Source organism: Streptopelia decaocto, assembly GCF_964273445.1.
Source record: "Streptopelia decaocto genome assembly, chromosome: 12".
Taxonomy (NCBI): domain Eukaryota; kingdom Metazoa; phylum Chordata; class Aves; order Columbiformes; family Columbidae; genus Streptopelia; species Streptopelia decaocto.
The window spans coordinates 15,209,159-15,234,440 of record NC_138667.1 but is presented as its reverse complement, the minus strand read 5'-3'; the positions used below and the strand labels follow the sequence as shown (position 1 = coordinate 15,234,440).

General features: G+C 41.6%; 1 protein-coding gene across 5 annotated transcripts in view; it reads left to right on the top strand.

Moving 5' to 3' along the window:
- KCNIP1 (potassium voltage-gated channel interacting protein 1) overlaps nucleotides 1–20,884 on the top strand; it is a 375,551-nt gene extending 354,667 nt beyond the window's left edge. For all 5 annotated transcript variants that reach the window (XM_082063657.1, XM_082063659.1, XM_082063658.1 and 2 more), the window contains 7 exons: nucleotides 1,047–1,171; nucleotides 8,873–8,942; nucleotides 11,554–11,624; nucleotides 13,395–13,502; nucleotides 14,274–14,378; nucleotides 14,956–15,018; nucleotides 16,971–20,884. In XM_082063657.1, coding sequence (XP_081919783.1) covers nucleotides 1,047–1,171; nucleotides 8,873–8,942; nucleotides 11,554–11,624; nucleotides 13,395–13,502; nucleotides 14,274–14,378; nucleotides 14,956–15,018; nucleotides 16,971–17,018 — 590 coding nt within the window. In that variant the 3' untranslated portion in view covers nucleotides 17,019–20,884. The remainder of the gene's footprint in view (nucleotides 1–1,046; nucleotides 1,172–8,872; nucleotides 8,943–11,553; nucleotides 11,625–13,394; nucleotides 13,503–14,273; nucleotides 14,379–14,955; nucleotides 15,019–16,970) is intronic.
- Nucleotides 20,885–25,282: the final 4,398 nt, after the last annotated feature.

Genomic DNA, 25,282 nt, shown 5'->3' with positions numbered 1-25,282 from the left:
CTGAGCCAGTCTGCTCTGAATTCACACCTTTCCTGTATTCAGAGCAAATCCATTTCCTTTCACATTTCTTGTGAAATCCTTGTCTTGCAGGAATCACTATGTTATAATTAAGCCAAATAAACTAAAACATTTTTACAGGGCGAAAACTGTGCAGTTTTGATAATAAGGAGAGTGTTAGCTTTTATGCCAAGCAATTTTTGTATGTCGATGGGATTTTCATGTCAGCTGTGAAACGTGCATCTGGTCCTTGAAGTCTAAAGAATCTCAAATTGACATAGACTAAGCGTCTGTATATATATAAGCATTACCTACACTGCTGGGGAAATAGACTTGACAGGTAAAACCATGCATCAGAAAAGAGGTGAGATTACAGTAATACAGGATGTGATATGTCTTGAATATTTTTCTTCTTTGCAGGAGAACGTTGTTTTGAATCAAATGCACAGAAGTATTTTTTACTGCTTATCTGTTTCCCCCAAAAATCCATGGAAATGTGGGCTGGATTCATTCCAGATTCAGCAAGTGTGGATATAAATTGAATTTCTCCTAGGATTGAAGTGACCTTTAGTGTCTTTATAGCAAGGTTTCTGGTTAGCACACAGAAGAATTTCCCTCACTGTTTACCCTCAGTATAATGTCATTGTCTAATATGCTTAAGCATGTCTACTCTCTCACTTACATTTGCACAGCTTTTTTAAAAGCTAATACTTTGAAAGGCCCACTCCTCCCGCTGTTTCAATATTTATATAAGAAATATCTGGTGTTGCCTTTTGTAGCAACGTATCTGCTGCCTGCCCTTCTGTTCTCACCACTGGTTTCAGCTTTGTGAATGGGGAGCTAATTGGCAGCCCAGTAAGAAATGTGAACTATTGATTTACTGATATGGCTTTTATTTTGCTTTCAAGAGGCTGAAAACAGTTATACAGTTCAGTTCTGTTGATGGTCTCTTTTTCCCTGTTGTTGCTGAAATCCAGACTGTCCTATCCATCATGTTAATAAAGCAAATGTAACAACCAAAATAAATATTTTCCTCTCTTCTCTTTCAGATAAAATTGAAGATGAATTAGAAATGGCTACAGTGTGTCATAGACCCGAAGGACTGGAACAGCTTGAAGCACAAACGAATTTCACTAAAAGGGAACTTCAGGTGCTTTACAGAGGATTTAAAAATGTAAGAACAATACAGAGTCTAGTATGTATGTCCCCACCAGCCGCAACTGCTCAGCTGCATTTTGTATCATTCCCCCGTTGAACATTAGCGCTTTTGTGCTTGATCTCCCCTACCACAGCGAAATGAACACAATCTGCCTCTCCATCTAATATTTATGACACCTTAATCTGCCTAAAACTGGGTTTGGATGAATACTCAGCACATAATATTCTCATTAAATTTGTTCCCCAAATGTCAGTATGCACACTGCAATTTCCTCAGCTGTGCTAGTACTTCAGGATAACCTGAAAATGGTTTCATGGTTACGTATTTAATTCTTGCTGTCCGTTGCTGTGTTCAGATATGAGCAGTCCTGTACAGAATTCCAGGTCACCTGCTGCTGCCTCGTAGGGACTCCTCATAATAAATAGAAACAGGGAATTTTGAGGCTACGTGGAGCAGATGTTTGATGGACCTTGAAGAATGAATACTCATTACATTGTTGCCTGAGGGCCTGGATTTAGTCACCCAGGTGGTTTGTGCCAGCTGATGTTTTTATGGTGATTAATAGATCAGTATCAAGCTAGCTCAATAAACACAGGATGGTTTTGAAGTTGTCTTGTGGGACAGCCCCAGTATTTCTGCAACCGCCACAGTGAAATGCTGGAATTTCTTTGAAAGAAGAATTCAAGTCTGTTGGGTAAAAACTTGCCAAAAGAAAGCTGAGTTACCTTAAATCCAGGCAATGTTGAGGGAAACCTGATGGGCATTTGAGAAGCGCCTTTCTTTTTGATAGATTCTTGACATTGGATTGAATCACATCCCCAGCGTATGCTTGATTTCTCGAAGGGATCTTGTGGTTTCATCCTTTATTTCGCTGCTCACCTAAGCAGGGCAAGGCATAGCTCAGCTTTCTGTATTTTTCCGTTTGGTGCACGTGCTGTATCTATATAGCCTTTGCTTCACATGGAGTGTCATTTAGCCTGTGAAGTTTTCTAACCACTGAAGACTGATGTTCTGACACATCTCCATGCTTTGGGCACTCAGCGAGAAAACATGGCTTTTGAGGCAGAGTTTGACAAGTTAACGTACAGTCTAATATGACATGACCGCCTACAGCGGGAGACTAAACTCGGAGTTCTTAACCGCTGTGTTTCGCTCAGATCTCTGAAACGCCTCCTGGATTGCTGTGTTTGGTGGGGAGCCTGCGTGGGGAGCGCTGCCCGGTGCTGAGAGGAGCTGGCTGTGCCACCGCTGCGGTGCCAACCAGCGCGGCAGCCGCGCAGCGCAGACCCGACAGCCACCCCTGCCCCTCCCGACTTTGCTATCGCTTTGCATTACAGAGGCACCACCTCCCAGAGCAAGAGCGATAGACAAGCGCACTAAACTTGTGATATAAACGCTTTTCTAAGACCTCACTGAAGGTTTTGGTATTAATTGGCAGTGCTAGCAAGATCTTGTTTTGTATCAGATTGTTAGGACAAAGCAGTCTGTTTTCCTCCAGCTGCTGTGCATGCGGTGCGCATGAAGCTTTAATATTTAAGGTTTGAATTGAAATGGAAGGGCAGCTTTAGCATTTGTAGCCTGCAAATCATAGTTTCAATGGGATGGGTAATTATGCACAGCAGGCAGACTGACTCAGCTGTTACCATATTTGCTATTGTACCAAACCGTCTGCTTTTTGGGGTGATGTTACAGTGCCATCTGGAGATTCAAAATCCCGGTGGGAATACAGTCATTTTCCTCTCTCCAGTTTGTACTTACTGCTTGCTCTCAGTGATCACAGGTCCTGTTTAATCATGAGGCAGCGCCTGGATGATCACAGAGCCATTTCCAGGCATTTGTGATGGCCGCAGGGAACCAGGTCCTGCTCAGCCCGGCTGTGGTCGCTGCAGCTGAGGGTTGGATGTTCATGAACGTTGGATGGTGTTTGACCGGAGGCACCAACACAGCCTGGGGCAGTGCCTGGACTACTGCCCCAGCTGACCGGTGTCATAATACTCGGTACTTTTCTTCTTTCTTTGTCTCTGAAATCTGTTTCCACACTCCCTCAAAATCTTCACAGTCTGTTCCCAGTGTGTCACTGGTCAGGTCTGGTGTCTCTGCACCAAACTAATGGAGGCTTCCACTAAATTCAGCTCCTTTGCCACTTCAGAGAGGCTGAGCACACTAACCTGGCCAGATTCCTTGCTGCTTGGCCAAATGGCCACTCTCTTTTTGCCTTCTTCTTTCTTTTCCAGTTGTGAAAGCTGCTGTCCTCCAAGACCTCGTGATGCCACAACCAAAAGTTCACTTTTATCTTAGCAGTTATTTCTGCCCCAAGGTGCATTCTGCATTATATGGAATAGCCTCTTTTGCGCTTTGGAGATAGCTGCTGTCAGACTAGAGCCACATGAACGCTAGGCCTTTGGTCTGATTTATTTGGCTGTGGTTCTGCAAAAGCAAGGTAGCAGAGGTGGCAAAAACCGGCAGAATCTCTGGTGGATCTTGACTTGATATAGCTCTCAGGAGAGATAACCGTTTGAGCAAAACAGCAATATTGGCATGGGAACAAAAGGCTGGTAATTAGAATAGGTAAAGGCTAGAATTAGAATAAAGTTTCCGTTCCCCGGAGGAGTAAAGTTTGGGCAACAGTTACAGAATGGGAGGGAGGGGGAATGAGAAACCATTTTTAAGATTCAAATTGATAAATTGATGACTAATGAAATGACCAACAATGACAGAGATTTGAGCTGAGTAGTTCAATACCTCTCATTTAGACGATGTTTCCAATGACTACATCCTTTGGAATTTAGTTCATGTGTTTAAAAGGATTGAGATTTTTATAGTTTTGGTTTTTTTCTTTCCGCAGTTTGTGGGGGTTCTGTGCTGTTAGGGGAAATGGTTGTTGGCTACAAGGGATAATTTTATAATACTAAATCAGAAAACAGATAACCTAAATAATTGGGGGGCTGCTGGAGACGTTCTTACCTTATTCTAGTATGGCTATTTTGCCAAATCTGTAATGGAGTGTAGCATGAGATGTAATTATCTGTACAAATCAGCTTTTTTTGGAGATGAAAGCAAGCAATATGAGCAATGTTCTGATACTTTAATAATCCTCAAAATATCTCCAAACTGGGAAGAAGTAGTAAGAGCAACAAAGTAGGTTTGATGTGAAAATGCTCAGAGATGCAAATCTGGGTTGTGGATACCGAAGGAGAATATGTTAGAGTCTTGTGTCTGGTCAGCAACTGAATACCCCCCAAGTACTTTTCATGAGCTGGCCGAATTAGCTGAGAACAATCTGATGGGCAAGTTGTGTTTAGTCCCACTTCAGTTCTGCTGTTGCTCCCTGCCTGTCTGCATTGCACATCTTTGAAAGCAATCAATAAAGTTAATTTCTGATTCCAGCAGAAGAAAGAACAGCAAGTGCAACTTCTGTTTGATTTTTCTTTTCTTTTTTTTTTTTTTTTTTTTAATTTGGATTCAGCTCTTTTGTAGTTTAGTATTTGAGAAGAAGCCTGAGAGGGTAGATTCAAGTGCATGACTCATGCTGCCCATGCCAGTGCTCCATAGTTGGCTTTTGGAAAATGGGGGCTTGTTCTCATGCTTGATAACAATATGAAAAAATGTTTACTTTTCTTGTTAGACATTTTAATATAATTCTTAAGTTAAAGAAGTGAGAAATGTTTACCTGAAATCTAATCCTCTGCCATTGAAAAGCCTTATGAGTGTTATGGAGTAGGACCATGCTTTCTCATACTGCCAAGAATTTTTTCTTAAATGAGTAAAACTTTATTATCTTCAGTGGAATTTAAACTGACACTAAGCTTACCTGCTCCTTTTCACAAGAGAGATTTCTTTTGAGTCAGCTGTATTAAGTCATACTGTAGCACTAATGAGGCCTCTTGAGCATTTTTGACTCTTATAAAAACAAAATTGTGATCAATTAAGTGCAAATGAATTGGTACTAGCATATGTGTCTGAAAGCAATCCAGTTACAGAGAGCTAAACGGGCTGATCAATGTCAGCGCTGCCTCTCCCCAGCACTCCCGGTGCTTTGATGCAAACTTTCATTTGGCTTCCAGATGGAGCATCAGAAGCAATAAGGATCACGTGGAAATTCAGAAAATGTAATCAGGCACAGTGGCCAAAGCTGCTCCGGAGACGTTGCCTGTGCGAGGAGAGCGCCTGCAGCAGCAGCCTCTGCTCTGCCCGCCCTTGGCAGCCTTGAACTTCGTTCTTGGGCTTCCTGGTGGTGGGGTGGGAATCTTGGTAGACATGGGCTATTAATACAGTGTGGAACAGGTCCAAGGGAACCAGTCCCTGCATTTATAAACTGCATTTAAGCATGTGAAGTGATGGTTCTTAGTGAATATAATAGTTGTATTTATCAAGATGAGAGAAAGGAATACACCTTCACGTAGTGTGTTTGGTCTGTGGCACTATGCTGGAAAGGATGGTTGGGCGCTCTGCTAGGCTTGGTTTTAAAAAGAATGACAATTTGGTCAAATACTCTGAAGTTTGCCAAGGGCTGATGTGGGTCTTGGGGCAGCAGCACTGCAGTGACCAGGGGGAAATTTCTCCCCAGAAATGGCTGTTGATAGGGTACTTGGTCTGATCTATCATTAAAAGGTACCATAAATAAATATCAGATTATTTATTTAAGATACATTAAAACACAAGTTTTATGAAACATAAACTTTAGGAGAATACCTTTATGGTATTTATTACTAATTATTTTTCTTCTAATGCTTTCTAGCTTATTAGAAGTGGTAAGAACAGATGAAAAAGTAACTGTTTTTCTCATGATAAAGAAACCAGGCAGTGGCTGTTATGTTAGGAGCCTTGGAATGTTTTGAGAGTTCTCATCTAACCAGGAATTCTGCCATATGGAATCAAAGTCTTGTTTTGTCTGTGACAACCCAGGATCTGGTCCTGCAGCTACTGGCTTTAGATGGTCCAGCCAGTTTGTTCATCCCCTGGCAGTGGAACAAGCCCTCAACATTAAGGCTGGAGAACAGGTGGCCGTGGCAAGGTCAAGACCACAGTGACAGATTTGGATTTTAATTGGGACACTTAAATGTAATCAGTGGAAGGACAGTTGTCAGGACATAAAGACAAATTATCTTTTGCTTAGCTCAAATCTGTCCCAAATCACTGATGGTTTTCTACTCACATAGTGGGTAGAAGACAGCAGGATTTCTTCTGTGTTGGACGAAGGAACTCAGATCTGATAACCCTAATTTCAATAGCAAACAGGTATGTGTTTAAAGAACTGCGTCTGATGTCACCTGAAGTACCCCTCCTTGCTCTCCTCTTTGACTTGCACAGGATAAAGTGATTTCTCTTGTTCATTCTGTCCTTTTCCATGGGCAGTGAATGCACATCACCAGGTGATGCTGGCAGATCAGAGACTTTATAAAAAAGCCTTTTTTCTTTTATAGGCTTTTCATGGTAGAAGAATTTCTTGTCAAAATCTTTTTTGTTCTTAAAAGGTATCTAAAGAACTCGTCAATAAGTGAGTCATAGGCTTGAATCTTCCCCCAGATTTCCATGTCACCAACTCAAAGGGATTTTCTTAGACTTCCTGAGTTTGCTCATCTCAAATTCAACAACCTGTAATGCTACCGGAATAAGGATTTGCCTGTCTTGGATCTGCAGAGTGCGATGTAACATGCAGCAAGTGTGTGTCTGTAGCAGCTCCACGCTGCTGGTTTTAACTGCAGCACCACTCAAATCTTTCCTGCCTTCAAACCTACCTAGGGCCATGACACACACCCCCAAAACTGCTCGTTAATTAACTCCAGGGATTCCCATTGTGAGGTGTGGCAGGTGTATTCCAGGTAGGGTCAATTGGCAGCAGTGTGTTTGGATGGAAGGGCTGCAGCTCTGTGCTCTTTCAAACTCATTTCTGCCCATCCCCAAGCTTGCTTGTGCTACCACAACATCTCAGTCTGCACTGGGGCACAGTCCTAGCTGTGCTAGTGCAGAACAATGAACTCTTAAATGAATTTCCATTACTTTAGCAGGTAAGTCTAGGAGGAAGATATGATAGCAGCCTGAAAACTAGCCAGAGTTAGTCAATAGAGTGGATAAGCCATAGCATTATTGAAAAGATCTGAAAAACAGTTTCTGTCCTATTTATCCAATAATCCCAATTAGAATTTATTAGGAAAAGAACAGAGGGACAGGGAGGGAGCACCACTATGCTGCAGGATGAAAGAATGGTATACTGGCATCTTGAACATGGCTTGCAGTGCTGGGCTGCTGTCTCACAAAGGGTACGGTGCAAATAGAAAGATGCAGAGAAGAGATGGCCAAAGGATGCCCAGTGCCTTCTGTGCTTCTCAGGGTGGGATGCTTCAGCCTGGAAAAGATATAACAAAGGGAAGATCTACAAAAGCAAACATGGCAAGTAGAAAAAGTGGCGGGATCAATTGTTTGCTCTGTATCTCTGTACAGGAGTAATTCTGTGCTCTGTGATAAAGGATCAGTGCCGTCGTTATTTTATTGGTTTGTTCTAGTTTAGTTTTCAAAATTGCTTTCAAATCTGTGAGGAAGAGTGTTGTCAACTGGGAAATATTCTGTATGACTGAAAACTTCACATAGGCAGATCGCAGTGCCTGAGGCTCTCTGTAATGCACGAACATGTGTTATAACAGCACTGAGCTGGTGGGGGGTGGTAAAGCACCATAGTTAACCTAAATTTCCTCTCAAATGTTTCTTGAATTGTCCAAATGATGTAAGTTTTTAAAAAAGAGTTGAAAGTAGGGAAACAGGATTCACAAAACAGGGGACAATTTTTGTGTGATTTTTTCACCCCTCCCTTCCATTGCCTGTGGTCCTGCACCCTGCTGGGAAGAGCTGAGGACCACATCTCCCTTTTCTCGAGTGCTGTCCAGACTCTGCAAACGTACCCCGGGAGCATCTTCTCCAGAAGATTACCGTAATAGCTTGGATTTTGCTTGGCTGCAGCAGAGCAAGTGTGAGCCCTCCGGGCAGGGATCCCCTTTTCCCTTCCTGAACGCTGCTCTGTGGGGCTCAGTATTAGGTTGGGAAGTTCAAGGCAGAAAATCTGCCACCTTCTTGACCATGTTTGAAGCAGCAAAAATTGAAAAGAAATCCCTTGCAGTCTAGTACCAGAGCTTAAAAATAAAATAACCCCCCAGGTTGCCAGGTTAGAAAATCAGCATGGACACAATCTGGCTGCTCAGTTTACAGAAGACTGAGCGAATAAACAGGTTAAAAATTATCCAGTCTTTTCAGCCTAATACTAATGCTTGTTTGTAAGGACTTACGAGTATGGCATATACCCTTAGTCTTTAGGGAGCTGGTGTCGGATATCTGGCTACAGCATCCTACTGAGGATTAATGAATTCACATATGTGCAGGCATCAGACAGGGAAGTGTTAGCTGCAACTAACATGATTGGTAATTATTAGATGGAAGCTTCATATGACAGAAGGCATGAGCTGCCTTTCTAGGTCATCCTATGAAACAGCCATTAAACACTGCCGAAAGCACTGTTAGACTTGTTGCACCACTATTAACGTTTTGATGAGATGCTGAAGATGAAATTGCAGTCTGAATTATTTTAATTTCTTCAGCTGTGCAACCAGAGCACTGCAATTTAATTGTTCTCTTTGGGCTTGTAGAGTTTTGCAAATGAACCTTTACAAAGATGGGGGTTTTTTTCTTAACGTTTTTTTTTTTCTTTCTTTTTTGGTTTTCCAACAGGAATGTCCTAGTGGGGTTGTTAATGAAGAGACATTCAAACAGATCTATGCACAGTTCTTCCCTCATGGAGGTAAGCGGAATACTTTGTGTCTGTGGGGTTTATTGAAGCATGACTTAACATTCATGACTGCCAGCTGGCTGCAAAACAACTTCAGGTAATCTGTGCAAGAATTGTGAATTGAGCTTAAACTCTGCAGGATCTTAAAAACACAGACTTCAAGGTAATAAAATTAAGTTAGGCCCTTTGAACAGTTATTTCACAAAACCATAGGTAAACCCACATTAAAGATGGGCCCTAGTTGTCAGCTCTTTGATTCCCAAGTCCAAAATAGAAACTGGAGTTGATGCTGGTTTTGTGCTGACTCTGTGGATGGCAGAAATCTAAATCACTTCCCCTCATGTTAAGAATCTATATGTTCTTCTAACTGGATGTGTTCTGTGGGGAGTCTGTTTTCAAACTGAAAGAAGTGAGTTATGGGTTTGAGTGGCTTGTTAGTACAAGATTCAGTATTTGAGGCTTTCCACACACGTTCCACTCTGTAGCAGCTGTGGAATACATAGATTTATTGTGGAATGACAACTGAAGTTTTGCAAGAGCGTTTGTGTGCATATGCATTAAGAAGGTCATTAACAAGTGTTTTTTAACTAAATGTTAAGATAAAACACATTATGTCTTACAATGCATGTGACCTCAAGGATATACACCTATAAAAAGTTTACGTTACATTTCATTATGGACTTGATGATTTCCTATTGTGGTTGCTTTTGGTTTTATTATAAAAGCAACCAGTTTGTTTCATTTTTTTTAACAAATATGCAAAAATTTAAGTATTTATAATCTTAATGTATTTTTGGATATATTTTGTGTTTTCAACCTAAGCTCCAGTAAGTCCAAGGAACTCCAGTAACCCCAAGTGATTGCACTAACTCCTTTAAGTGACACACCTCGGGTGACTCCTTCCTTCCCACGGGTGAAAAACAATCAGGCACAGAAACATCATATTTTCTTCCACTCCCTTGAAATGTGGTCCTCCCTTGTTTAATGATGGTGGTAGTAAATTCATGCTTAATAATAAATCAGTGTGACAGCAGATGTGGTTTTGTATTTTCCCCTGTTTTCTTTCACTTGGTTTCCAAACAGTTTGGATAACCTTGGCATCATAGATTTTGAGTTTTCAGATTCCTCAGAGATTTTTTCACTTTTATGGCTCTCTGTACAGATAAACTTGTACATCCCAGAGGCAGTAAAATAGCTCTGAATTATGAAAACTTTGTACAGTGTCATCCCAGGCTTCTGATATTTTTGTTACATTGGGACCCTGTCCTTGACAGATTTTCATTTTTGCTAATCCATCATCAAATTACACCAGTGATCTAGTATTTCTTAATGTACTTCATACCTTATTGAAATAAGATCTCTAGTTTAATATTTTTAATTCACTGTTTAGTTGATCTGAATTAGTTTTTGGTAGCCCTGTCCCATAAGTAATTCTGTGGTGTTCTTTTGGAGCTATTTTATTTCAGAATAATTCTCTTAAAAATCATAAAATCATTTTGGTTGGAAGAGACCCTCAGGATCATCAAGCCCAACCATAACCCAACTCTAGCACTAAACCATGTCCTTAAGAACCTCCTCTAAACCACAATGTTTTTCCCCTACAGTCCAGTGTATTCTATTGTTATGGATAATAGTAACTTAAGTATTTGATTTTTCTGCACACTGTTATTCTTTCCTAGATTTGAATAATGTGAAAATATTTAATAATTTCATAGAGATCAGAGTAGAGAGATGCTGGGTGATTCCCCCTGGATGTTTGCATAGCTCGTGGCACCAGGCTTCACCTGAATACCCACACATAGGGTATAAAGGCTCAGTTGACCAGTGCTGTGTGCTGGAGACAAAGAATAGAAGGGACAAAAAAGTACCTGGCTGCTAGAGAATCAATGAAATAATTAAGGAGACCTAATGTCACTTTCTTCCATCTTGAAAAGCTGGGCTCTGGTAATACAGCGAGCAGTGTGACTTGCCTGCAGAGCCCAGGCCAATGAAGGTCCTGAGCTCAGACACCCATTTGATTTTTTTTCTGCACACCTTTACTGTTTTTCCCAGTTAACAGCCATCCTTCCCCTGGCCATAGAAACTGTTCTTCTCAATAGAAAGGATTTTTCTAAACCTGGCAGTTTAAGATTCAAAAGGATGAAAATATGTCTCGGATGAGATTGCTCTTCAGCAGTCATGGGCCAAACTCAAGTGACAGGAACTGGCCCCTTCCAAGGCTGGAGAGTCTCATCTGTATCTCACACAAAGCAGAAGGCAGAGCAAGGAAGTGCACGGGCTGCAATCACTGCTTGGGGCTTTTGCTGCATTTCCCACCAGCACTAATACTCCATTTGCCCCAGAGATGCTCTTGGGAGTGGTTTTTTTCTTTCTCATTCTTTCAAGTACAGCCACATAATCCAGGTTGTTTCTACTCTATTAAAAGCTTGTACATTTCAAGGCTGTTTTAAGGGAGCATGTGGGGGGTGTGCAAGTCCATGTTAACATTTACTAGTTCACAGAATATCTGGCAATGCTGCAAGGTTGGATTTTCTACAAAAGGAAAATAAGCTCATGAATCTTGTTTAGAGCCATGAGCGTATAATGAACTGTTGTACCAATCGGTGCCCTTTGTGTTTTTCAGATGCTAGCATGTATGCACATTATCTCTTTAATGCATTTGACACTGCACAGAATGGCTCAGTGAAGTTTGAGGTAATTGTTTTACATCCTCCTTCAATATCTCTTTCTCAGTTTTGTGTTTTTCAGCTTCTCCATCCATTCTTCACTGTAAACTAGTAGGACATGCTGGATTATGGGTTAGAGGTTTCAGTCTAAAACCAGGTGATATTTTAAAATCTTGTTCAATTTAGTTTATGCAGATGGAGTTGCATGTTTTCTTTCACTAAAGAAGCATATAGATCACATTTTTCAGTACCACAAGGAGAAAGTGCAGAGATTTATATAGCAGAGAGGTCAAGGGCAGTTCCATCCAGTGATTTCCACAGGTAATTCAGACATTGAAGAAAAGACAGTACATCGTGTGTCTTCATCAGTCATCATGCATTGCATGGCTACGTTTGTATGTTCCCGGAATATGACTTTTTAAACTTTAGTTGATATATTGAACAAGCATCTCAGGTACTTCATTCCTAGGGAAACCAAACCAAACTAAAAGGTTTGTTGCTGTGGCTACAAATAACCATTCTCCAAGCTCCCACACATAGCTGGAGGGCAGCAAAAGGATATGTTAGGTCATAGGCCTGTGGAGGATGAACTTCAGAATTTTGAAGACAGTTTACTGTGATCATAAAACTAGAAATCATAGGCAGTCTTGCCTTTGCCATCAAATAGCTAAGAAGTCCAGTAATTTCCAGGTAAGACGGAGAAATTAGTTCATTTCTCAAATGTAGAATGGGAATGTTACACACATATATATGTGTGTGTGTGTAAGTGATGGCTGCAGTGGGAGTTTTGCACATGGCAGCTACTCAGCAGTTAGAGACTTCCAGAAACCTAAACACACTGAGACACAGCAAAATGCTTAGATAAGAATTTATTTTTTCTTTTCTCTTAAAAAAGTGCTGAGCTTTCCTTCCTGGAAAACCTGTCTATTTAGTGGTTGTCAAACATAAGCCTTTTGTCCCCTTTTTTGTATTGTTCAGAAAATTCAAATTCCTCTTAGCTTTGGAAAAAAGGAGCAACGGTTTGTAAGGAGTGATGCGCTGCCCCATGCAGAGCTGATGGAGATAACACAGCAAGCACTAAGCACATTAAATGAGGTATCAGGAAAGGTACGGCTCTGTTAGCTTGAAGCTCTGCCTAATAATAAATAATAAATCCATGTAGTACTGCTACTTACATTGAATGAGCCACCATGCAGTATAACCAATGCATCAAAGTTATTAGAAGCAATAACTTTACTGTAAGCAGAAAATAAAATTAAAATGCTGTGTCTCAGACTGAGTAATTAGCGGTGGGAATCACATCTGGTCAACCCAGAGAACAAAACTCACGGCTGTCCATGTTAGAGGACTTTCAGATCTTTCTGTCTCCAGGTGGACACAGAGAAAACGCTGGATTTTCCTTCTCCTTCACTAGCACCCTGGGGCTGGGGGTGAGAAAGCATCAGCAGTGACTCCTTGTTGCAGACCATTTCTAGGAGGGGAATTGCCACTGAAGCATCTTGCGGTGCTCTTAAAAACTAGACATGTTTTTTGCCATGCTTACGTTCATGCAGCATTTAGAGTTTAGAGCACAATAAATTTGGATGGGCAGCAAGGAAGGCGTCACAGCTCCTGGCCTTGAGCAAACTGTGCTGTTTCTGGCAAGTCCGAGGAGCCAGAGCAGCCACTGTCCCTTAGGACAGTGAGGACATGTTTTTGAAAAAGGGAGTCAGAAGTTTTTTAACTGGCGTTATACAAAGAAGGTGACTTATAAGAGGATATTATGAAAATTCATGTTTCTCTTTCTGCCTTAAACCAGGATTTTGTGATGGCATTGTCCATTCTGTTGCGGGGAACTGTTCATGAAAAGCTAAGGTGGACGTTTAATCTGTACGACATAAATAAGGATGGCTACATAAACAAGGAGGTAAGGCTGTTTCTGGCAAATGTGGTTGATTTCTGAAGAGAGCTGACTGGTTTCTGTTGCAGAGCACAATTATTTTTGTGTGCATCTAATTAAATGTAAATCAGGCTGGACTTGATCATTTGGTGTGTAAGTGAAGTGCACAATGATCTTATATTGCATGATTTTGTAGCCATATTTTCCTATATTATAGTGTCTTAGTGGATAGCTTTAGCCAGAAGCAAAATCCTACTTATGGCTGCGAGCAGCATAAGCTTTGCAAAGGGGAGGGTGATGGTGACAATAGCCACCCAGTGACTGAGATACAAGTGGTTTGTGGCTGCACTGGGAAGTACAGTGTGGGCTCCCCCAAAACACTACGAGCCCCCAGCACCACTCCCAAATCCTGCATTATCATCTGGTTGTATCTTCTTATCTGGTATTGCTTGTTCCCTTTGTGGGAAGCCTTGGTTTTGAGCATGGCAACCTGAATACTTTGTAAAGACATCATGGTTCATCTTTTCAAAACTATTGTGCATACCTGGAGGGTTTGTGGTTAGTGCTGCTGGTTGTGGAGCTGTGTCATGATTTGTGCAAGGTGTGGAGAAGGGCTTGGGTTTTCTAGATGAACTTGAGTGTGATGATACATCTGTATTCATGCACATGTAAAGGTATTCTCTGTGTTGTTTTGTAATAGGAAAAGGAGAGTGAAGAAAAAGGTAGTAAAAAAAATAAATGAGCTGTCATTTCTATTAATTTCCCTTCTGTGTTTGTGCTGGCACGTCACTGCTGTAGGAAATGATGGATATTGTGAAGGCAATTTATGACATGATGGGAAAGTACACATATCCAGTGCTCAAGGAAGATGCTCCAAGGCAGCATGTAGAAGTATTCTTCCAGGTACTTGATTTTTGATGTGTTTTTCTTAACACTTGAGCTATGTACTGAAATACTTTACTATAAGGTTAGCCCCAAGTTCAGTCCTATGCCCCACTATATATTTGACAATAAACCCTAGCATCCATTCAGCTTAATGCTACAATGTCTGCTGTTTTCCTGGCTCCAGGGAGTCCCATTTGTCTCTCAGCACAACGCTTTGTGTTGGGATGTGCCACATCCAGAAAGTCGGAAGCCTCTGCACGTCGTAACCCTTCTGTGCTTCTCTCAGCTGCCCATAAAGAGAGACAGGAATATGGGTGCTGGTTGGTGAGGCAGTGAATAAATAAATGGTGTAATAAGGACAGAGGTTGCTGTGCATGCCAAGAAAGGAATAGCTGGAGGTGACCTCAAAAGTGCTCCAAATACCAGAGTAAACAAGTCCTTAGCAGTCAGCAAATTTATCCAATGACACTGAGTCTGTAATCTAAGCTTGTAAAGTGCCACCATAGGTTTATATGGTTGCATCAAATAATATATTGTACTATAACTGTAGTATTACTTATGGAAACAATTGTGTTGTGGTTTTTTTATTTTGCAGAAAATGGATAAAAACAAAGATGGTGTTGTAACTTTAGATGAGTTTATTGAATCGTGTCAGGAGGTAAGGACAAAATTATAACTGCAATGAAAGGTCTAGCTCATGCCACAGCATTTGCTGAATAGGGAAGCAGGGTCAGGACAGGGTCTCTTCATTTCCACTGCTGGTGGCCAGTGCTTTTATTTTCCAGAGTGAACTGTAGTACCTGATACTGTAGACAAGCAAATAACTCTAGGGAAAGTTCATAATGCCCCAAAACTTCCCTGGGCTGGTTTATTTTGGTGGGTTTTGGTGGTTTGGGGTTGGTTGGTTTGGTTGGTTGGTTTTGGGGTTTTGTTTTGGTTTTGTAAGAGGCTGATGTTGTCTCTGTGTGCTGCCCCCGGGTGTCATTAGCAGGTACCACATTGCTGGAACTGCCCATAGCCAAAGGTCTCAAAATCATGTAGTTACAGCAATGATTTATAAAACTAGTTGATGTTTTCATGATCAAACATTGAAAGCAAATGCTGTTATCAGGGCAATTTTTTATTTGTTTTTCTGTTTTGGAAATAAGCTTCCTCTTGCAAGTTTCATACATTAGGTTGGCTGTAATAAATATTTGTATTTTTACCAATGGCACAAACATCTACATTAACATGCAATTGGCCAAGTGTCTGTTGTCTTAGGCTGTAATTCACTGTGTGAATGTTTTCTCAGAGATATCTCTAATATTTAATCAGTTCAATAATGGCCTCTGCATTTGGAAAGTCTACATTGGTGCAAATAATTGTATACCAGCCCTCCTGTGTATTTTATTTCCCTGAATAAACCTCTCCTGTTGCGCAGTCAGACAGCTCTGTGTACTGAGCGATGGGGAGGGCTGGGCTGATTCCTGCTGGTCCTGGGTTAAATCTGGCTCTAGCATCCAGATTACTTCTCAGTCAGGGACTTCAGGTGGCAAAATTCTCGTTAGCAGATGCGTAATACAAGGCTCGTTTTTTTCATTTACTTCATTCTTGGTCCCTCCTGATTGTTTAGCTTATTTTTGGCCTTGTCTTTAATTTAATCATGTGTGTTGTGTATTGTTTTTCACACTCATAATTTGCCCTCAGGCTGGATGCGTGTGTATGATTAGTGGTCTCAGTATTGAAGCAGCTTTATGTTACGTTTAACTGTTAGAGTTTAATACTCTGCCCTAGTTTGGGTTTGTTCCTTCTGCGGCCAGACTTGCAGTGGAGCTGTGCGGGCTGATGCACTGTCACACGTGGGCTCCTGGCAGACAGGACTGAGCCCTGCAGCACTAAGATATTTTTTTTCCCTTATGAAAAACAACCCAAAATGCACTGTAGTGCTTCTCAGTGGCTCAATGGGGAAAATTATTTTCATGTTACAAACAGTTGTTCTAACTTTTGGAATAACTGAATTTATTTGGGGTAGAGAGTAGAATCATCATTATGTTTTCAAACATTACTCTGCTTATTACATTGAAGTATGATTTTGAGACTTCATGAGAAGCAATCTGGGATTTCCCTTGTGTGTCCAACTTTCTCATTTGGATCTAGGAACCTCGCAGGGGCTGAGATTGCATGTATTCAGGCTTTGAGCTGGTTGTATTTCTGGGATGAAGTGGTCCTTCAAGGCAGCTTGCTCATCAGTTCAAAACCTGCAGCTGCTTTTGGATTTTTGAAGCATATTAGCTAAGTGCATATTTGCATATTCAGGATCAATAAAATGCCCTGAACTCTGAGGGTTCAGTACAGTCACAAGCTCAGTGCTGCTGTCTGGTTTTCCTCAGTAAAGTGTAGCTCATGCTGGATGTCAAGCTTATGAGAAGATCCTGTGTTTGCAAAACCAGCTAAGGTGCCAAAGTAAGAGACGACTGCTTTGCTGAATCAGGACCTGATCACTGAATCTGTTCCAGCTCATCGAGGATGAGAAGCATTATAAAAGCAAGGCTTTTGCTCACGTGCTGTGCAAAGTTACAAGTCATGCTTGTCAGTGCTGGTTCTATGAAAATGTCTTCTCGTTGCTTTCAGGACGACAATATCATGCGATCCTTACAGCTCTTTGAGAACGTGATGTAACCGTGTCTGGCGAGCACCGGAGGAGCCAGAGACCTTCCGTGTAACAAGGACCTCCTTTCTGGGTGAAAGCTTTTTACAATTGAGCCATGTTCCGATTGCGAGGATTTTGTATGACATCTCTAACCAAATGGCAACCGAATGCAACTGCTCCCACCTCTTCTACCCAGGAGACACCGGTGGACCTTTGTTTCGTTTTGGAAGCATGTGAATATTTTAATAAAACCTGACAAGAGAGAACTGCTGCTCGAAGTTCAATGAGTAATATACAGCATTGTTTGCTAGGCACAAGTTCTGCTTTTAATCTAGCAAGCTTAATTACGTATGATAGCACATGTTGATAGCTTACTCAGCCATCTATTGCAAGTGAAAAGCTCAGTCCATACTACCATACAGCAAAATGTTTTATGAATGCCTTGCCGTTAATCTGCTTTGACAAAAATCAAACCTACCAGGGCAGTCAGTGAAAAACGAACTGTAAACCATTAAGCAGATAGCCTATGTAGCCAATATCCCCATTTCTGTGGAGATCCTGCTTTTCCTCTCACATGCACTGGTACCACCACACTGAGTTTGGTGGAGTTTCTCCTGAACACAGTAACTAGAGGATCTTCATGCCAGGGTGAGCCAGAAAGGAGCAAAACATGTGTTACATGTACAAAATTCAAACTGCAGAACGAATCCTGTTCAATGACGATAAGTTCTTGCAAGACCAGGCAGGTCCATAAGGGCTGGTACAGGAAGATGAGCACCTGCTCTGCCCCCAGCCAACTTCTGCCGTCCCAGCACATGGTGGGACACCAGGTGATCTCCACTGTGCATCTCAGCAGCACCGTGCTCGTGTCCTCTGGTCCTTTCAGTGTAGTTTGGCACACGCTTCCTAGATTCATTGTTTGAATGTTTGTATTTTTCCATTGGAAATTGTCCACTGTATGGATTTATTTAAGCTTTCCAGCTTTAGTTAGTGCAGGAAAGGGCCAAGATGATGCAACTGTTTCACATACAGACCTCAGCACCCACAAGGTGCCCCGTAAGTTTAATTGGGACCTACTTAGTTAACTACCAGGCCCTTATGTCCCTTTGGGTAATTTAACGTTTTCTATAGCAAAATTTTTTTCCCACAAGGCTTGAACAAGTCCCATTTCCTTACTAATGCCAAACAGAGCATTGGTTAGAGGGGCTGGGTTTTTTAATTAGTAAAACAGAAAGAATCACATAACGAATTTACACCAAGGTTGGATTTTGCCCAGTAGATTATTTGTCAGAGCCTGCTTTGCGGAGGACCCTTAGGAAAGTGAGCGCACCAGGGTGCCGTTGCCATCCCCAGGCAGCCGATGGCCGAGAAGCCAAGGGAAGGAGGGAACAGCCAACTTTCCAGCTGCACAGAGCACACAGAGAGGAGAGTCCCTGCCATAGAGCTACATCACTCCCATCCAGTAAGCATATATATTTTTATTATATCAGATACTATATTACAAAGATACTGTTAGCAGTGAAGATATATTTTAAAAATTACGTAAGTGGAAGCTTTTTATAATACAAAATATATAGAATGACTCATTTCTGTAACCCTATATTTTATAAAAATACTGTTGAAGTATTCCTGATTATAGAGGTAGATCTGATCAGTACTAGAGTAATGCTATGCTAATTCTCCAAGATGGGACGTTTTCCCCTTTTACTGTGCTCCTCCATACATTTCTATGTAGTCTTAACTTTACTCCTTTCAGTTGCTCACTTGTCATCAAAAGCGCTATACAACTGAGTGAAGCTACATGTATGCAGGAGGGACACCCTAGTCTACCCTGTTTATTGCCTTTCATGCAAATACCATTAATTAATTCCTTCCTGGCAGTGACACAGAACATAGCAGCTCTAATAACATGCTGTGATTTGCAGAGGTGATGCGATGCTGTGAGTAGCCTTGTCCCCCCGGTGTCCGGTATTGTCTGTTCAGTTCTTATTTAATAGGCACTTGATAAAGACACCAGTTGTAGCTGAAATAAGGCACAACGTTTACACTGTTCCTTCTTGATTCTTCTTGCAATTGCTTTAGCAAATGACAGAATTAAATGAAATTAATTACCTGCTTTTTTCCCTACACCAAAAGAGCATCTGTTTATTATCTGTTAACTTCAGATGAGGGAAAAGTGGTCAGGATAATGGAAACACAGCATTTGTGATGGGCTAGCACAGTGCCTTTGTCCTCTAACAGTGTGCTCATGACATGGCTCATACAGCCTGAAAAGTTTTGAATGTGCCCTTTTCAAAAGAAAATGTTGTTAGTGGGATGATACTGTGGTCCCTGAAGCTAAATTAAGTACTGGAGTTACTGCGATGAATTTGGCCTGAGCTGTCTTATGTGTGTACATGGCCTGTGTGCTCCAGCCAGCAGATAAGACAGATCCAGTGACTGTGAGAGAACTGTACTCTGCATGGAAATGTCTTTGGGTTTGTTTTTTATGTTTTCTGTGAATGTTACTTTGTAAACTTGCAAAGCCTCCCATCACTCATAAATGGGGCTTGCAATATTTATGGCAAATACTTACTACAGCTTTCTAAATAAAACATAGTATGCAATTCTAATCTCATACCATCATAAATCCTCCTGCCGGTACGTGGAAGGTAGTTACTATGCTGGCTTCTAAGCTGCAGTTAGACTATCTGTCAGTGCTATCAGCTGTGCAAATTTTCTCAGTTGTGAATGTTTAAATAACGTCTGAATCGTTAGTCTGTTTCATTAGTTACAAATGGTTAGTCTGCATCTTCATGCCAGCATTTCTTAAAAAAAAAAGCCTTTCTAACATGCATTTTAGGTAACAATCTGTTGAAAAATAGGAATGTGATTGATAATGCAAAAAAAAAAAAAAAGTAATGTGCCTGTTACTGTCAGTGTTTGTTTTCCTGTTACTTCGAATGCATTGCAATATTGTGAGTAATCACACATGGAGCTGTACACCTGAGGGTACGGCCGTCCCGCGGCTCAGGCATCGCGGGCAGAGCTTTGGCGTTGCCCGTGACACGAGTTTGGGACAAAGCGCGGTGTGGCCAAGTGTGATCTCTGATGGGGATGGTAGCAGCAGCGTAACAGACTTTTTCTTCTTCTTCATGGAAGTGCCATGAAAGACCTAGGGAAATGTGCAAATACTAAAAGTTGTGATAACTAAAGCCATGTTAATGGAGCAGCAATGCATAGCTTCACTCTTACAAATGCTGTTCTCCAACAGCAATTTCTGTTAAATTTTATTGAATGGTTTTTAAAATGTTGGTTTAAATAATAAAAAGAAAATATCTATAGGAAGGTGTCCTGTCTTAAGCCCCATATGTACTTTTTCCTTAAGGGACACTGTCAGGTTAAAAATTTCCAGGGAACCTTTTAAAAGCAAGATCTTATAAACATGTATCAATCTGCACAGAGGCTGTGAAAGTGCTAAACTGTGCTGTGAGCATAACATTTATCTGCTAATTATTTAGCTGCATCACTGATTCGGGGGTGCTCTTATATTTGGTGCAGTGACATACACCTATTACTAACTGATAATCTGGCCCTTGTGTAAATAACTGTCCAAAATGTTCTACCTGCGTCATTGATGTTATCTTGGTATAATAAAAATTGAAAGCTTATAGGCATATCTTTACTCTTCAGCATTTTTGCTTAAGTATAACCAGGAGAACAGGCAACAAAGTCAAAGAAAAACACAAGTACTATTTTATTTTACAGATAAAAATAAAGCAGAACCTCGCAGTGTCCCTTCAGCCCTGGTTTGTTGTAAACATCCATTCTGACACATGGAGAAATGCAGAAGATATTTTGCGAGACTATATATATGTGTGTACATATATATAAATATAAAATTTGCTAAACTCCATTCTGTAGGGTATAATATGTCTACTAGCACATCCCAGGAAAAAGCCCATTCTCTTGAAAACATGCAGAAATGTGAAAATAAAGCTGTCTGTGTGAAAACTGGTATTGGTGTCACTGCGGTGCCTGAGCAGGTTGTGTTGCCCCGGCCAGCTCTTGGCCACACGGGTGGGCAGCCAGCGGCCTGGGGACAGTCACCTCTGCCACTGAGCCACCAGCCTGCTCGGAGAGACACCAGCGCCCTGTGGGAAACGCCAGACCTGACTTCTTGTTGTCCCTGCGGACTCTGGCTCACCGGCACGTGCGTATGCTTTCTATTCATTTTTCAGCATCAGGTTTGCTCGAGCAGCTGTCCAAAGTCCCAGTTCCTGCTGTGAGATGTTAGACACCTGTGATTTGATTCTCAGCCTGTCACCATGGCAGGATGAGCATCCCATCCTGCTGCCTGTGCAGTCTGGAGCGCTGTGTCTGGTGGCTCCAAGGGACAGTGGGGAGGAGGATGGGTGGCAATGAGGTCTGTCCCCACAGCATCTCTGGGAATGTCCTCCAGAGCAGGGTGGGGTGAAACTGAGGCATGTGCCACAACTCAGCCTGTGAAAAAAGGTACTTTTGAATGCAATAATAACTGTAATTAATTCTGTAATCTTTGCTTGTCCACAGAGGTGGAAAAGCTGGAAACAGAAGAGCCCTCGACATGTTAGTGGATGAAGATCTACTTATCTGCACAAGTAGAAGTTATTGGCCACCCAGTTCTCTTTCATTTGGAGCCAGAAGATGCATCTGAAGTGGAGAAACCAGGCAGCATGCTGGGGGAAGTGAGGCTTCTGTCCTGCTGGAGTGGGATGTGACTGGGAGTGCTTGTGGAATAACAAGTATCGGTTGGTCAGCAACGTATATTTGCCTAAAGGTAAGAAATCCCAGGTTATCATCATCTCTGAAACCAGATGGCTGGGGAGTCAGTCCTGAGAGGTCCAAATGGAGCTGAGCCCTCCTGCTGGAAAGAGGGCAGCTTGTTAACTTCCTGTTCATATGTACCAATTGTCAGCCACATTTTCAGCGCCTGCATCAACCCGAATGTGGGATAGTTCTCAAATACTTTTAAAAAGAAAAAAGGGAGGTTAACATAAGTATGTATGTAGATAAGAGTTCTAGATCCTTCACCTGCATTCAGCTCTAACAAATCCAGGTATATCATATCTATATATATGTACTACTGTGATTCGAGATGTGGGAAAAAAGTAGTAATCAAGGGAACTGAACAGCCTCTTTGTTGCCCTAAATTACACTGCCATTTTTACCATGATAATTTTTTACTACAGCTTGTATGTCATAGCACAGACCCTGGTGTAAGGTTAGCCAACAGGAGCTGTCCCACTAACGATTCTTGCTCTTCTCAGAATTAACACATTTGATGCCCTGTCAGCAGCACTTACTCCACATGCTATCTTCCCACTTGGAGAAGAGATTTGGTTTCTGTGAAAATTACCCTCATCAGGATTTACAGCTCCTGCTTAAATAACTTGTGTTGATGCAGACAGTGAAGAGATGTCTCGATTTCAGAAGACAGGGCCTGACAGGCAGCACGAGGTGTCACCAGGACCTGTCCCTGCGTGCATGGTCAGTGCCAGCCAGCCCAGCGGGCAGGTTCCAGCACAGATCATGTTTAATTATCCGGGGCAGATGTCAGGTCTCACATAGTGCAAACATAACCACTTTCATATGTAAACATCTTCAACAGCTGGCTTTGAGAACTAATTAAAAAAAAAAAATCAGGTCCATGGTAATACTATGTAAAATTCATCATTAAAAATATATCTAAAAATGTATCTAAGGGTAGGGAAGGTGAACTTAGAAGAAGAGAATATAGGGGAAATTAATTATTTCTAAGTCACAGAAAGAACTGAAGCAAAATTTTATGTCCTTTCATCACATCATGTGCGTACTGTATGGAATCAGGCATGGGAGCTGTGGAGGCAGAAATCCTGCGTGTTCTAATTGATCAGAGAGCTGGCGATGGACCTATTAATCCTCCTACTGCTGTGCTGGGAGAGGCTGGTTCTTTGAGAGCAGCAGCCTCCAGGAGGTGGGAAATGAACTGAGGATCTCCATATACTCCCTGGATGTGGTTACTTCCAGCCTGTTTTGTTTAAGCTGTCATTTGTATCTTGCAAAAGAAACGTGTGTCTTTCTCCATCTGTTATTGTAGGCACTCAGAATCACTGTGAGGCTCTGGCTGGAAACCCACACGGGGGGAAGGTGCCTCCTGGCTGCACAGAATAAGTTGCTGTATTTGATTGTGGAGTCCCTGGGAGCTCATCCTGGGGCTGCATTTCCCAGCACAGGCAGCTCTTGTGCAGCCAAGGTGGGACCCGGGTGATCTGCACCCCATTCCGGACAAGGGCTCCTGCAGGAGGCTGGCGGGGCTTCTGCTGCTGAGGAGAGGGGAGTGTTTCCTTCAAAAACCTGGGACGCTTTTGAAATCGCTTTTTGTTGAGATCTGCAAGCACAGCCAGCTGCCGGGAAAGGGAGAACGGGCAGGGTCGCAGCACAACAAAGCGATGTTTCGCTCCTAGAAATCAGTTCTGATCTGCGGTTTAGCTGCAGAAGAAAATCAGTCTGAATGGTTACTGCCCTCACCCAGGGCCAGGAATCCAGATTAAAAAAAATGTAAGAATGAGGCTGTTCTGGTCAGCCTGAACACTCCTCACAAAACACTGTGACCTTCCTTCCCTACACTACAGGTTTTCTTGTGACCGTGTTCCTATTGTCTCCAAAACCCAAGCCAGCACTTGGGTCCCTCTGCCTGCGACTGAAGGGGACATAAGAATGATAAAGTCACGTTGGCTCTTTCTTTTTTTTTAAAGAGTATTTAGTCTTTACATTTGCAGGGAAAGCCAAGGAGTGCATACACTGGTGGTGTGAACGATGGAGGTGCAATTATTGCTGTTAGTAATGTACAGCCCGCTCTTTTGTTAAAACACCTGTGAAAAGTTAGTGCTGACCCAGAACTTTCCGGAAGGACAGTAAGTGATTGGAAAGTGTTGATTTAAAAAAAAATCAAAGATTGATTTTATACACCCAGGGTTGGATTGACTTTGTTGACATTTTCACAGAAACTTATCCGACATTTTAATTGTAATTACTTTCTTGATTTACTGATAAATCAATATAAATTGAAAATATATAAGAACGTAACTATACAAGGAGGTAGAAGTCAGTACAAAGTTTTCTGTCTGAACACATATTCTAAATTTTAGAGAACTAAGAATGTGAAGAAGTAGAAGAGACTATTGTTTCCTTAACATGGAACAAACTGTTGTGGAAAACCATTGGCCATTATGTTACCAACCAGCTCTATGTAAGAAAAATAATGTGAATTTTAATGGGTGAGCATTGCACTGATGGGAGATAAGACTTACCTGTGCTGTAATTGATAATTAGTAAAACTCCTTGGTGTGTTTCTATGACAATCTGAGCTGCAAAAATACTTCTAAGTTCTCAATTTTTGTTCAGAATTTTTAAAATTTATCTTAATGTAGTTACTTTGCCTTATATTTGTTTAATTTTGCACTAAACTTTGATATAGTGATGCTAAAATCTTTAAGGACATCTGCTACAAACAAGTTGTTGAACTCTTCTCTAGATCAGTTTCCGTCTGTATTTAAGCGAAACAGCTGGACACAAGCAAACAAGAGACACTTTAGAATGACAAGAAAGTAAGAGATTTCAATCAGAACAATGCCTTGCAGTGATTTTAGCACTAAAATAAAATTAACAGAATAATTAAATATTTAGGTTACTGTAGCAGTGAATATTGAGTGCATGCCATAAAGTAATGTGTAAGAACGCAAAACCAGGAAAACGAGGTCTAAATTTTGGCAACTACAAAGTTCAAAAGCAACATTTCAGAACTCAAAAGGTCACTTTCCTGAGAGTACATTTAATCCTCATTTGGAACAGAATTCTCATTACAGCCTGTGAAGAGGATATTCCAGGGTTCGAGTGGCCCTGCTCAGCTGAGCCAAAAAAGATCATTGCAAGAATCAGTGTGACGTTGCAGAGACCTGTGGATAAGTTTCGATATAGTAAAAGCCATGTTCAAACATTTAGTAGACAAGGAGAGGCATATTGTTGCTTCACTCTAGCTTTGCTATGGCTTTGGAGAGGTATTTATAACACTTCTATGACTTCTCTGTTGACAGATCTGGCCACCTTGCTATGTCTTATGCGAACCTCCAAGACCTCCGGTGAGGTGGGAGGTGCTGCCTTGTGCCGAAGCTGAGAAAACCCATGTGATGGTGGAGGTAATTGTGACAAAACCAGGATCCAAGCCAGCCTTTCATGTCCTAGGTGAGTCCTTGTGCATTAACTATTCTGTTCCTCCAAGGACAGGTCCATGGAG